The sequence below is a fragment of the Nicotiana tomentosiformis genome, chromosome 4, assembly GCF_000390325.3.
Source record: "Nicotiana tomentosiformis chromosome 4, ASM39032v3, whole genome shotgun sequence".
NCBI classification, from domain to species: domain Eukaryota; kingdom Viridiplantae; phylum Streptophyta; class Magnoliopsida; order Solanales; family Solanaceae; genus Nicotiana; species Nicotiana tomentosiformis.
The window spans coordinates 15,598,078-15,613,114 of NC_090815.1; the positions used below are offsets into that span (position 1 = coordinate 15,598,078).

The 15,037-nt window shown below is 37.9% G+C and overlaps 2 protein-coding genes across 2 annotated transcripts; one reads left to right on the forward strand and one right to left on the reverse strand.

Annotated features, from left to right (window-relative positions):
- The first annotated feature begins 980 nt into the window (after positions 1–980).
- LOC104094463 (protein NRT1/ PTR FAMILY 6.1) lies at positions 981–5,073 on the forward strand. Its single transcript, XM_009600399.3, has 4 exons — positions 981–1,189; positions 1,757–2,290; positions 2,471–3,051; positions 3,761–5,073. Exons 2-4 carry the CDS (start codon positions 1,829–1,831, stop codon positions 4,692–4,694), a joined length of 1,977 nt encoding a protein of 658 aa, XP_009598694.1. The 5' UTR covers positions 981–1,189; positions 1,757–1,828; the 3' UTR covers positions 4,695–5,073.
- Positions 5,074–8,191: 3,118 nt separating this feature from the next.
- On the reverse strand, positions 8,192–14,355 carry LOC104094462 (uncharacterized). Its single transcript, XM_009600398.4, has 4 exons — positions 12,900–14,355; positions 10,545–11,116; positions 10,185–10,404; positions 8,192–9,669 (listed from the first exon to the last, which is right to left on the reverse strand). Exons 1-4 carry the CDS (start codon positions 14,121–14,123, stop codon positions 8,314–8,316), a joined length of 3,372 nt encoding a protein of 1,123 aa, XP_009598693.1. The 5' UTR covers positions 14,124–14,355; the 3' UTR covers positions 8,192–8,313.
- Between the last annotated feature and the right edge of the window lie 682 nt (positions 14,356–15,037).

Sequence of the window (15,037 nt, forward strand, 5' to 3'; positions counted from 1 at the left end):
TTGGTCAAACCCGCTCCTAATAGGCTAGCTCCGCCTCAGCGGCAGAAGCAAATTCAGGACGGTCCAACTAAACTCATTGATTTCATCTCGAATTATGTATATATGTACAAAAAAAATAAAAATAGATCACGTATTAATATTCATTCTGAATCACTAGCTTTAAATTTTGAACCCGTAACTTTAAAAGTATAGTATGTTCAGTGCTAAGAACTTTAAACAATGAACGCATTAAATTCAATTCCTGAATCTATCTCTCCTTATACATACCACTGTGACGTATTATGTATACAGTGTCACGTACTTATATTTGAATATTTGATATTTTATAGGACTTGTATTAATGTTTTCATACTGTTTATAATATACTCTCAACGTCTCAAATTATCTATCGTGATTTCTAAAATAGTTATCTCAAATTATTTGTCATTTTAGAAGTTCAAGACAAACTTAATATTTTTTTCTAATTTTACCGTTAGTAGTAATTGTTCATGAAAATTACAAACACTTCAATTATGGGGTAATATTATGATTGTACAAATACCAATAAGACATGAATAAGGGAAAAATAGTCAAAAATACTTCCTAATTATTATTTTCTTAAGACACGTGTAAAACAAAAACACGACATATAATTTGAGACGGAGGAAATATAGTGGAGTAGAAAGTAGTAGGCTCTCACTCAAAACTCTAAGGGGTCGTTTAGTTGGAAAGAAGTTATCCCAGGATTAGTTATCCCGGGATTAGTTATCTCGGAATTAGTTATTTCACATTTTCATGGGGATAAAAAAATACTACAATCCCGGGATAACTAATCTCAGGATTAATTATACCGCAATTTTCTCTCAACCAAACATGGGATAAACTCTTCTTAAATTTAATCTCAAGATTAATTATTCCTTATCCCTCGTACCAAACGAGCCCCAAGAGTATATCTTTTTCACATATAGTCTCAATGAATGGATTGATGGAGAAGTACATTTACTTCCTAGCTACCTAGCAAACTGGCAATACATATTAATCCTTCTCTGCTTTAATTTCCTATCTGTATTGAAATATGACCTTTACACTCTTTGGATTTATTACTACTTCCCAACTTTCCTAAGCTATCACTACTTGGACCCTTTTTTTCCTCCCATCTAAGTTGGTCAAAGTATTCAGCAGAGTTTCTTTTCTATCTGCTAATATCAAGGTATGTTACTTACTGCATATTTGGTTCAAGCAAATGTACAACTATTCAAAATCTTCACTATTTGGGTGTTTTCTCTCAAGTATAAGTGTATGCAGGGGCGAAGCTATGTATGGTCAAGGGTGGTCAACGAAACACCCTTCGCCGAGAAATTATACTATGTATAGGGTAAAATAATACATACTTGTTATTGGTTAAAGAATACAATTTGAATACCCTTGCATAGCCCATTGGCAAAGGGTGTTCAAATTTTGAACACCCTTATGGAATTTCCTGGCTTCGTCACTGAGTGTATGTGTACATTCAAATGGCAATTAGGGCGGATTCTATGAGTTCAACTGAACACATTGCTTTTATCTTGAACTATATACATCTGCTGCAAAAAAATTAAAATATACACATATAATAAAATCACACTCATTTTGAGACAACTGACTCTAGATCCTGAATTCGATTTTGCATACATTGGGCTCTAGGCAATGAAGGAAATCTTGGTAGGATGTTATTCAACAAACTCTTTCCTAATCTTGACATAATAATCCTTACCAACTTTCTCCTTTTTGTTTCCAGTGTTGGTGTATATGTATGAAGTGTGTGTGATAAAGAAAGAAGGCAGGGGAGGGAACTTGTAGAGTTGAAAGGATGGGAAGTAAAGAAAGGGAAATCAAATCACCTGAAGTTCAATTGGGAGAGAATAATTCTGATTCAGGAAAACGGGGATCGAAGAAGTTGGGCATCTATTTCATTGAATCGGATAGTAGGAGAACACCTTTGGGGCGTGGTTACAGTGGCGGAGTAGGAGGAGCTACTCCTGTGAACATACATGGGAAGCCTATCCGCGATATGTCCAAGACGGGTGGCTGGATAGCTGCATTGTTCATATTTGGAAATGAAATGGCTGAAAGAATGGCTTACTTTGGCCTATCTGTCAACATGGTCGCCTTCATGTTCTACGTTATGCACCGCCCTTTCTCTTCCTCTGCCAATGCAGTTAACAATTTTTTAGGTATATCACAGGCATCCTCTGTGCTTGGTGGTTTCATCGCTGATGCTTACCTCGGTAGATATTGGACTATTGCCATCTTTACCACCATTTATCTTGCGGTAATCAATGATTTGCTAATAACATTTATGCTAATATTGAGGATTTTTACATATAAATTTATGGTCGATTGAACTCATTCCTCAAGTTTTGCATCTGCAACTGCTAGTGATCACTTCAATCAAGTGAAGAAGATAAAAGGTTAACTTGTTTGTTTTCTCCTCTACTTTATGGTTATGTAGGGATTAACAGGAATAACGTTATTAGCAACGATGAAGGTATTTGTTCCAAATCAAGATGGGTGTGATCAGATTGCTCTTCTTCTAGGCAACTGCGAGCCAGCTAAATCTTGGCAAATGACGTACCTTTACACAGTGTTGTATGTGACGGGGTTTGGAGCAGCAGGGATAAGACCTTGTGTTTCATCATTCGGGGCTGATCAATTTGATGAGAGAAGCAGGAACTATAGGTCACACCTGGACAGGTTTTTCAACTTCTTCTACCTGTCGGTCACAGTTGGGGCGATCGTGGCCTTCACTGCAGTCGTGTATATTCAGATTAAACACGGATGGGGAGCTGCCTTTGGTTCTTTGGCCATTGCAATGGGCCTGTCCAACATGTTGTTCTTTGCTGGTACCCCTTTGTATAGGCATAGGTTGCCCGGAGGTAGTCCTCTTACGCGTGTGGCCCAAGTCCTCGTTGCTGCCTTCCGCAAGAGGAACGCTTCCTTTCAAAGCAGTGAGTTTGTGGGCTTGTATGAGCTTCCAGGGAAAAGATCTGCTATCAAAGGAAGCAACAAGATAGCTCATACCGATGATTTCAGGTAAATTCAACAGTTGCTCCTTTTTTTTCACTTCTTCCATGCTTTTAAATTGTGTGAGCGTCTCATCTCAAAGCTTAAGTTGTTTGTTAGAGACATTTAATTTATGAAGGAACACATACATTTAAATAAATTAGATAGCGCGTAAATGTAAAACGAAGAACTTGTTCTTCGTGTAGCGGGAGCGGAAGATCAGGAATAGACCGCAACTGGAGTTACTGGCCAGTGGTGGTCGTACGTTATGTCGGAGCAACCCCCTTGAATCACAATCTAAATCTAATGGTATGTGGTAGAGATGTGAGCGTGGGAAAATAATGTATCCCATATCTCTTTAGCCGTCCACTGTATGTGTACTTATATAGGATAACTAGGGGTAACAGTAATCACTTAAATTAATGGGTTTTCCCTAGTGGGACTCAAGACCATCCCCTTATGGGGGTAGAAATGCTATTTAAGAATTAGCCAGTGCGTCCTGAATTTCAGTTTTTCAGTTCAATTTTTTCAGGACAAAAATGTCCTGAATTGTCTTTAAGTTACGATTTTTAATTTAAAATTTCAAAACAAAATAAATATTGGTTAATCTTTGAATAGCATCCCTCATAATGATTATCTGTGCACTTTCCCCCCTTATGGGTTGAAACTTTTCCAATAATTTACTTATCTATATCTTCAACACAGTCCAACGCTCTTTATATGTGTATGCTCAATGCAGATGTTTGGACAAAGCGGCTCTGCAGCTAAAGGAAGATGATGGTACAAATCCGTGGCGGCTTTGCACAGTGACTCAAGTAGAGGAAGTTAAAATCCTACTGAAACTTATTCCAATTCCATCATGCACTATAATGATAAATGTCATCTTAACAGAGTTCTTGACTCTATCGGTACAACAAGCGTATACATTGAACACTCACATGGGACATCTAAAACTACCTGTCACATGCATGCCAGTATTTCCAGGCCTCAGCATTTTCCTACTGCTCTCACTCTATTACTCCGTGTTCGTTCCAATATCCAGGCGGATCACTGGCAACCCTCACGGTGCTTCTCAGCTACAACGCATTGGCATTGGTTTGGCTGTCTCAATCCTCTCGGTGGCATGGGCTGGAGTCTTTGAGAGGTATCGGAGAACTTACGCGATACAACATGAGTACGAGGCTAGCTTTTTGACTCCTATGCCTGACCTCAGTGCCTATTGGTTACTAATCCAGTATTGCCTGATTGGGATAGCTGAAGTTTTCTGTATAGTGGGATTACTTGAATTCCTGTATGAAGAAGCTCCTGATGCAATGAGAAGCATTGGTTCAGCTTATGCTGCTGTGGCTGGTGGTCTTGGTTGCTTTGCAGCCTCCATTTTGAACACCATAGTCAAGTCTGTCACTAGGGGAAAAGGCGAAAGACGAGAATCATGGCTTTCACAGAATATAAACACTGGCAGATTTGATTACTTCTATTGGCTCCTCACAATCATGAGTGTCATCAATTTTGCTGCTTTTCTTTACGCGGCAAATCGTTATCAGTACAGAATGAAGGATGAGATTCAGACAACCGACAGACCAAGTGAGAACGAGCCTGAATCCGATCATACCAGCACTAACGCATCAGATGCCATCAGAACTCCAAAGTTAAGCGTGTTTGGTCGGGAGTAGTACTAAAAAGTGAGAAAGGGCTCTAACGCATCAGATCCCGAACTCCGAAGTTAAGCACGTTTGGTTAAGAGTAGTACTAAAAAGTGAGAAAGGGCCAAAGTCTGCCAATATCACTACCACTATCAGTCAACAAACCATATAAAATATAGTTGTTCCTTAACAAAGAAGAAAAGAAAAAAAATCCATTCTCCAATTGTTTATAGCATTGTGTTTGACAAGTTCTATTCTTGCAAGTGACATAGCAATAGCGTAGCAATAGAAAGGAAGAAGAGATAAACTCAGTTCCTAGATATAGGATATATTTATATGCATTGCTTGATCTTAATTTTGTAATATTCTTGAAATTGTTAATGTTCTAAAAATTCAGCTGTCAACTAAATCATTTTTTAATGATTTAAGTTTTTTAAATCATTTTAGGCGAATTAAATAGATATGTTTGTGCTCAAGAACTAACAGAGAAGGGAAGAGTAGAGAGATTGAATAGCTAAACATGTAGATTCATTAACCGCGATAAGAATAAAATTATAAAAAGAGTACAACTCCAGGATTTATTTCAACATTAATTTCTATATATCTCAATTTTGTTTTTTTTCATCTTTTATATTTGGATGGATTTATAAATGGCGGCAACTAAAGAGTTAGCAAGACTAACCGCAATTTCAGGAATAGGTTGACTTTCTTTTATTTTTGTTATAAGTCATTTCGTTTAGTACGAGATCCATTCACACAAAGGTAGACCCAGGATTTGAAGGTGGCAGGGCACATGAGTGAACTGCTCAACCAGTGCCCGTTCGTACTTTTGATCTAAGTAAATTCCAAGCAAAATATACGATCCTTTTTACAATATATACACTTATATATTCAAAAAATTTACCGAAGTTAACAGGGTCCGATGACCCCTCTTCTACATGCAATCATGCATAGGTCCGCCTCTGAGGTTAGCTCAACTGATCTTTTAGGATATTAACTAACAAATCTAGCCCGTCCAATGCTGCAATAAATCCATAATTCCGGAAATGAAACAAAGTTGTTCTCTTTCTTCAAGTAGGTAAAGTAAGCAAACGAGCCATTTAGTCTTAAACTCTATTAGGACAAAGCAAATAATACAAGTCTACCTTCCGTCATTAACGACCGGAAGGTAGTGCGAAATTGAATGAATTGATTGAAGATAGTTGTAGTGTTAGTACCGAATTGGGGGTGGGTTTGAAACTAAGCTTGTTAACAAGGAATGTGAATTCTAGTCTATAACTATATAGATTTAAGCTGAGAGATGGTTAATATCCAACATGGGCGGCCCAATGATATTTGGGGCCTAAAGCCATACTTCAACGAGGGGCCTTAAATTTTCGGCATTACAAAAAATAATTTAGTAAAATTTTATTTAAAATTTATTTTTCTACCTTTTTGAGATACAAAATTATTAATATTTTAATTATAATCGATCTTTTTACTAGGATCATATATGTTCTAGGATATTATTTCATTCTCTTAGAATTTTCTGATTTTCGATAGATTTCTCACCAACTTCTTCTTCTTCTTGGATTTCATTATCGTCTAGCTCAATTTTGTTAGTGATTTGTTCATCTACCATAAATTCTTCCATATTTTCTGATTCAAAATTTTTATAGTTCGCTAAAAATTTACCAATAACTCATTTTTGGGAAAGTATTAAAGTTTTAACTCTTCCTTTTTTGGTGTTTTAAATATGCGAATTCATATTTTCTTGTTGATATATATATATATATATATATATATATATATATATATATATTCTAATAAATAAACAAAAAGACAATATATAATTAAGAACAAAAGATGTAACGTGGGGAAATCTTGAAATAAAAGAGTGTTGGCAATTGCTTTATGCTATCTTATTTGAGAGAATGATTTACGAGACAATAAACTTGTGAGTGTAAAGAGGCAAGTGGTAAAATTAATGTAGGCCATGTGATAATGATGATGGTGTATAAATGAGGTAAGAATACACACGTGAAGTTTATGCTGGAACTTTTCGTGTTGCAGCAAAATAGTGACTATTTTTCAATGACTTTGCAAACGTTGGCTATTTTTCAACTATCAGTCCGAAAACTGGCTAGCCCATGCTATTTTCACCCCAATATCTCTAGCGGTCCCAAATTATTCTTTTTCATGAAAAAATATACTTTTTCTTTGATATACTAAATATTTTTAAAAGAAAAATTATTACATACAACTATTTAATATTAGAAATTTTGGGAAATTTGGGGGCCTCAAGCAATTGCTTGACTTGCTTTACCATTGGGCCGCCCTTGATATCTAGCTAAGTATTATCTCCTATATACGTTACAGAATTAACATAATCGACATAAGGATAAGGCAACTAATAGCGTATTTGGCCAAGTTTCTTTTGAGTCCAAAATAATTTTTCTTGGTCAAAAGTGTTTCTTTTCTAAAATTAAGGTGTTTGGTCAAGCTTTTGAAAGGAAAAAAAGTGCTTTTGAAGAGAAGCAGGAGCAGTTTTGGAGAAGCAGAAAAAAGTAGCTTCTCTCCAAAAATACTTTTTTGAAAAACATTTTTGAGAAAAATATACTTAAAAGCAGTTTTTTTAAGTTTGGCCAAAACTAATTGCTGCTCAGAAGTACTTTTCAAATTAATCAGTCAAACACAAACTGCTTCTCACCAAAAGCACTCTTGAGAAAAGCACTTTTGAGCTTCTCAAAATAAGCTGATTTTTACAGTTTGGCCAAACGGGCTATAAATTGAGCATATTAGTACACGCAAGTTTAACTAATAATATATCTCTAATTGAGTTTTCTCTAACTTAGCATGATTTCCTATTCAAAAAGGGCATGATATTAGAAGTACTTGAGGATTATGAACTTGCATATGTGGGATCAAGCGTAGGGGAGTCTTGGAGCAACGATAAAAGTATCTCTATATGACCTATAAGTTATGAGTTTGAGCCATGAAAGCAGTCATTAATGCTTGCATTAGGTTAGGCTGTGTATATCACACCTTTGGGTACGGTCCTTTTCCGAACCTTGCGTGAAGACAGAATGCCTTGTGCACCGAGCTGCACTATATGTGAGAGCAAGCATATGCTTGCCTTATAACAACAACAACATACTTTTCTGCTTCAAATGAAAGCAAACATAATCAAGACGAACAAGTTTCAAGGAGTTTTCACTAAAATAAATATGCCAAACGATCTTTATCCGACTCAATATTTTTCATTTTTGCCTTCCAAGATCTACAATTGCGCTATAACAATAACAACATACTTCTCTTCTTTCACACTATCAACTACAAGAACAAGAAATCTAACAACTTCACACTTCTACAAAACCCGAAAGAAAAACCTACACAACATTAGGAAGTACTTTCAGGTATGTTACTAAAACTCAGAAGAATACCAAGATTTTCACCAGACATTAAGAGCTACACAAGAATAAGATTTTCTCTAACGCCATCAACTGATTAATCACGTACGAGGTCAAACTCGTAACCATAGCAACATAGAGAAACCAAGGGCACATAAAATCCATAAATAACAGAACAATTTTCAATGGCAAGAAAATCTTTAATTTCATTCCTCACTTGAAAATTGCTAAAACATATAGTACAAAATTTTTGTGTTCGACTAAATGTACTTCAATCCTGAAATATATTGTTGTCTAGAGATCAGATACTGGGCTAAAGAATATATAACTCCAAGGAGTCCCAATATCTTAACCTTGATAATGTCCGTCATCAAAACTGATGGCAAATTAAGAGGTATTGTCAGCAACGGCATAGATTCAGCCTGTTTTGTGTAGCTCCACACGAAGCGATTAAAAAGGATGTGGCTTGGGAATGTTAGAATGAGAAGTGCCAAATTCTTGACTGCGAAAAACCAATCTGGACCTCCCACATCTAATCCCCACCCTGCATTCCCGTGCCATACATTTTCCCATATGCTATACAGGGTAGTTAACACCAAGTAGGAGGAGATAACAACTACAACGGGGAAGTACCTTTGCTTGTCCCCAAAACCCGCAACAAAGTCAGAATCCTGATTAAGCAGCAGCAGGATAGGTGCCAAGAAGAAAATAGCACGGTTTGAGCCACCAGTGAGATTGACATTCAAGATCAGGCATATAGCAAAGCACATGATCGTAGCAACATTACCAACAGCAGGCATCCAGGCACCCTCAGCAGCCATTCTCTTGATTGTAAAGCTTGGAACAGCAGAGGCTTTGCGTTGCTGCATGAACCTTAATCTTGGGGGAACAGTAGTAGTAGAGCTACTTTGACCTGAATGGCTGTGTCTAACTCCACCCCTATCTACTACCTTTTCTCGCATCAGTGAAGCAAGCTCAAACTTTACTTCAAGTGCAATAAGCATAAAGATTGCAGCATATAAGCCAAGAAGGGAAGTCCTTGCACCTTCAACGGCCAGAAGGGTTGCCAGTTTGCTGTCTTCTTCTCCCATATCCTGCACTGCACTATCTCCAAGGATGGTTTTGTTTATTCTGACCTGGCCCTCCAATAAATATGTCACAGGAAAGAGAGCCACAAGAAGTGCAAATACCCATGGCAGAAGCTTTGTGCTTGAAGCAGATGGGAAGTGAGTGAAAACAACAAATACTGAAGCACAGACCATGGTGACAACAATGAGAACGTGGAGGATTGCAGCCTGGAGAAAATATTCTGCTGATATGTAAATTCCAAGAGAAATGCCTATAGCAATGGCATAAAATGTCCTCAATTCAACGACGTATTTAATGGGGATGGTGGAAGTAACAGATGCCAGGGTGAGCAGTATTGCAACAATAAGCAACCATGAGGGCCACGTAGACTTTGATGCGAAGAAGCCATAAATAGAAATGTCATCAGCAGATTGACGAGCAGCTTTGATTATGTCCGAGTGGTAAGTCCACGACAAGGGGATTGGCGGCTGCATTAGGATAAACAACAAACCTGTTGCAACCACCAGCACCAAGCATCTCTTTGCAGACTGCAAGATAAAAAGAAAAAGCTCCTAATTAGTTGCATCCAGTCAAGACCTCCCACTAAAGCAACCAGAAAAGTGGTTCTTTACACAAAACAAGAAGATACTTATCAGGATGTTGCACTTCCACGCGTTTGTAATATAAGTATCCCTATTCTATGACCATGAAATGTTTAAAGAACAGTTAAGAGCAAAAGATAACATGAACTAGACTTCCCAAATAAGGTGTAGCAAACTAACAGAGAGTGGATACGCGTAAGCAAACAGTCTTGATTTGAAGATTCACATTATTCCATCCCAATCCCAGATGTATAAACACTTAATTATTCTGGATATCTGTAATTATAGTAAATGAATTATCTTTCTCATTAAGAGGAGGGTTCAGAACAGAAAATCAACATGTTAGCACATTTCCTTTTAGAGTAAAAAATTTTATCTATTAACAATCACTGTTCTAATCATCAACAATTCTATTAAAAAGAAAGCATCAAATACAACAACAAATAAGTTGGGGGGAATACCATAACATGTGAAAAGTGAAGTGCAACAATCGGGACGCAAGCCAATCCCGTCAAGAAGAAGCAGGAGCCTAAAAGCAAACCATCAGAAGGAGGTCTACCATGCCACCATTGAAGAGCTTCAAAGACTGTTTCACGACAGAACCAAACTGATAAAGCAACAACAGCAGCATGAGCATAACCTTGCCAAGGTTTCATTTTTGAGGCAGTTCTTGACTTATCCCTGCAAGATAAACAAATTAGGAATCTGGAAGAAGGAACACAATCTTTTTAGTGCTGGTGAATTTCGTTTTTTTTTTTTGGTTGGTGGGGGGGGGGGGGGGGGGGTGTTGCAGATAACATCAAGCTGGACCAGGGAGATACCTGTAAAGAAGCAGGGGAGGAGAAACAGCCAGCAGGAGGATAGCTGACACCCACAAAACTCCCTTTGATGTGATAAAAAGCACAGCCAGCTTTGAGGAGTATAGGCAAGTTAGAATCCAAACAGCCTTTGATCCAATGCGGTTGTCCACGGAAAGTCTCCTCACAACCGCCAAACCAACAAAAGTAGTTATGACTACCATATAACTTGGGTACATCACATCATCCTCCAACCCATAATAGTAAACGCTAGAGTAACTAAAGAAACAATTCTCAATATAGCATAGCAGCAAAGCATGGCCAATCAAACCAATCTCGGTCAGAAAGCGAAATTGCGCTGGGAGAATAGCTAAACCAGGAATGGCCATTGCTAGGATAACACTACCAACAATGAGCTTGCAGAAGGATTTTAAAGGCATGCCCGACATCCAAATGTTTAGATCCCAGTAATTGTGCATTACGAACCATATAACCATCAAGCTTCCAAGCACAACAAAAGCAAAGTATGACGAGATACTCTTCCTCGCGAAGAAACGAGCCAAATAAAATCCTGCTACTGCTGGGAGTGGAACAAACTGCATATTGAAAAAAGATCATTGACATATGTCAAATATTCTTTTTAGTTTTTCATTGGTTAAACAAAATCAAATGTATGGAGCACTAAAATGTGGTCTAATGCCTGAGAGCTTCTCCGACACATTCAAGCTTTATGCTGTTTCAATGTGTTAAATTTTTCGAATATCCATTTTTAATATTTAATGGCAAAGATTCCACAAGGAAAATAGATTTAATTTTCTTTCACGGCACCACAAGGATATGCAACAATAATTCGCCAAAATTTTTGCTTACCTTTTCATTTCAAGCTCACAGAATTAACATTGGGTTCAATTATATCCAGTACTGCCATAGAGTTGTATCTGCCACTAATCAGTGAACTGGAGGTTTTCCTTTTTTTTAAAATAAAATTTTTTGGTTTCACTTAACATTCATCAATTTGGTTTTAAATGCACAGCGGATATGCCACAGCGCCGCAATTCTAGGGGAGAAAAGAAAAGGAATGACTTCCCTCAAGTGACTCTCCAATAATGCTGCAATTCTGTTTCACAACACTAGTGCAACTAGACACCAAATGCAGTCACAAGCCTTAATATCCTGGTCATTATGGATTGACCAAGACATAGGCCACATAAAACCTTTTTTTTTTTATGAAGTAATAATATTATCAACATATTTGGGCACAAAAACACCCGTATACAGGAAGTATACCAACAACAACAGCAACATACCCCGTATTATCCCACACCGTGGGATTTGGGGAGGGTAGTGTGTACGCAGACCTTACCCCTACCTTGTGAGGATAGAGAGGTTGTTTTCAATAGACCCTCGGCTCAGGATATTATAAATACCACATTGATGAAAATATAGGCAAAAAGGGACAGTATCAAAAAGCCATATAAAAGCAGAATAAAACAACAAGACAATAAAGTGATCAACAATGAAAGAAAACAACGGTTAGTCATAAAAACCTACTACCAACAGAAAACGAGACCGTGTGCCAATACTAATGTTATGAACACTCTGCACTACCTACTCTACTACCCTAATTCTCGACCTCCAAACCTTCCTATCAAGGGTCATGTCCTCGGTCAGATGAAGTTGCGCCATGTCTTGCCTAATCACCTCTTCTTTGGCTTACCTCTACCTCTCTGTAGGCCCTGCAATGTCAACCTCTCACACCTCCTCACCGGGACGTCTGCGCTCCTCCTCCTCACATGACCAAACCACCTAAGTCGCTCTTCCCACATCTTGTCCTCAATAGAGGCCACACCCACCTTATCGTGAATAACCTTATTTTATACCAAAAAATAAAAAACTTACAAACATATAAGGTTTTCTACAAACAACACCCAATCTTCTATACATACATTCTTTAAGCATCTTCACTTACCTCTATTAAAAAAACATCTTCCCTTGAATTTCTTTGGATATTTCATGTTTATCTCACATTACGTATCATTTTCTCAAAGTTAGCAAAGTTTAAGAATTTATTGTCAACAACCAAATTAGCTTTAGATTAAGGCAAAGTGATTCTTTTTTTGGTGACAGGTGGTATCCAACCTAGCTTGTGTGCACCTCGACTATTCCACAGGCTACCTGCTTTCCCACCAGCACAGGTACCGGGTCCTTCAACAAACAATTTTCTGAAACTACAATGGGTTCACCATGTTGAAAGGGGTAAATGCAAGCTAACTTCACTAGTCAATAATAGAAAAGGTCAAATAACAAAAGCGCAGCATGGAAATGGAAAGAATAACAGAAAAGTAAATTTAAGAAGATCAAAAACATGCCAATACATACCAGAACAGGAAACCCCACCACGATCGCTCCAGCAGAACTTACAATGACAGCTGAAGCAGTGAATCCTAGTGAGCTAAAAGCATCAGAAACCATACCAAGAGCATAAGCACCAGCTGCAGCTGCCCCTCCCAGCATAGTTATAGTGACAAGCAGGTAATTCAACGGCGGTGGCACTTGAATGTATCGTCCAAACGAATGGAACACAACCCTAACCTCCAAACAAATGACAACAACAAACAAAGCAATAGCTCCATTCACCACGCGAATGCTCTGCAACTGATGCTCATTCTTCGTCACCCACCATAACCCCCCTCTCGTCGAGGCATACAGTTGAAACAAGAAAGGAATGAAGAAAAGCAGAAACAGATCACAAATAGAAGCCGCAGAGACAAATATAACCGAGTAATGCGATGCAATATGAAACAAAAGAGGGAAAAACAAGAGATTCAACGTATGCACACAACTCTCAAGCTGCCCAAGGATAAAATTTTCATCTGGAACCCTACCACCGTGGTAACTCACTTCTTGCTTCAGTTTAAACGACGATAAACGAGGCACCGAAAAAAGCCAATAGAAAATGCAGTTAAACACCATAAGATAATAAGCAGCATTAACCATACCAACTGCAGAGACAGTTGCCCAGGTAAAAACTGTAGAAGCAATAATCGGACAACAAGCGAACAATAGCCGCTCGAGAGCAAGCACAATCGTTGGATATTCAATTTGAATCCACTTGAACTGAAGCGATACCCACACACCGATTAAGAAATTCGCTAAACTACAAACTGATACAGCGGATAGGCCGAGAATGATCGAATTGAAAGTTCCGAACAGTGATGAGCTGAAGAAGAAAGCAAATTGAGAGGCGATGAGTGAAAACCATACGGCGAAAAACGAACCGGACTTGAAATTGAGTGAATCGAGGATGTAAGCTATCATGAGACCTAATGTGAGCGTAGCGACGACGGGAGTGCCGCCAAGGTCAAGAAGGAAAGCAGCGCAAGGAACTAACGCGACAGCGATTCGAGCGTTGTGAACGAACGCCGACGGCGAGAATCGAGAGCTTCGTAGAGATCTACTGTTCAGGGAGCTGCTGCTGCTACCACCGTTAGGGTTTCGTTCGGGACTGTAAATGCCGTCGAAGGAGGTGGGGAGAGACGGAGCACTAGTTGAAGCGGAGATGTACGGACGGAACGTCCGCGGATGGAGCTCCGGCGGCAACATTTTCGTCGTCCGATCTTCCGGCCGGCGATTGTAACAGAGATTTTGCACTGAGTTTTCGTGTGTGATCTGCTAAGGGTTTAGCTGATTGAATGATCTGCGTTACGAGTTTCCGATTACTGAGTTACGAGTGACAGTGTGTAAAATTGAGTTGACGTGTTTGAGACTCTAAGGACCGTTGGATCTTTTATTCTCGAATTTGATTGGCTGATTCAATGATCGAACCGTTTGTGACACCGATAAGATCAACTATATAAGGCTGGATTTGACAAGTTTTTTAATCAAAACGGCTTTTAAACCACTTCACTTGAGCTATTGGTCTTTCGCATAGTAGCCCTCCCCCTCATTTTATGTTACATTATTTTTATTATATAATTCCAAAACAATAGATATATTTTATACTATAGAATAATTTTAAATTTTAAATTATTTTACCCTTAATAAAAAAAATATTATAGCCATATAAATATTAGTATGATTTATTTAAAAACCACAAATATCAAAAAGTTATATAATCGCACTAGTATCATAATACGTTTATGACAACGAAGGCATCATGATATCTTATTGAGGTGATCATACTTTTTTTTAGTGGTGGATCCAAAATTTTAAAATAATGGGTACTTACGGGTAAAAATATCGAAAGAAGAGGAAAAATAAATTTAGTAATGGGTGCTCACTCAATACTTATCTTAAAAAAATTATAATTACCTATGTAAATCTATTAAGTTTGATCAAAGGCAATGGGTACTCACAAAACTTCTTGTGGATCCGCTATTGCTTCTTTCGGTAAATATGTTCTTCATGCATTTGAACTTGCTCCGATTGCATTTATACAAATTGTAAGCACCTAATTTTTTACTATATTTGAATTTTTATCACCTTTTACTATGTAAATATTTTTAGAAATTTAATAT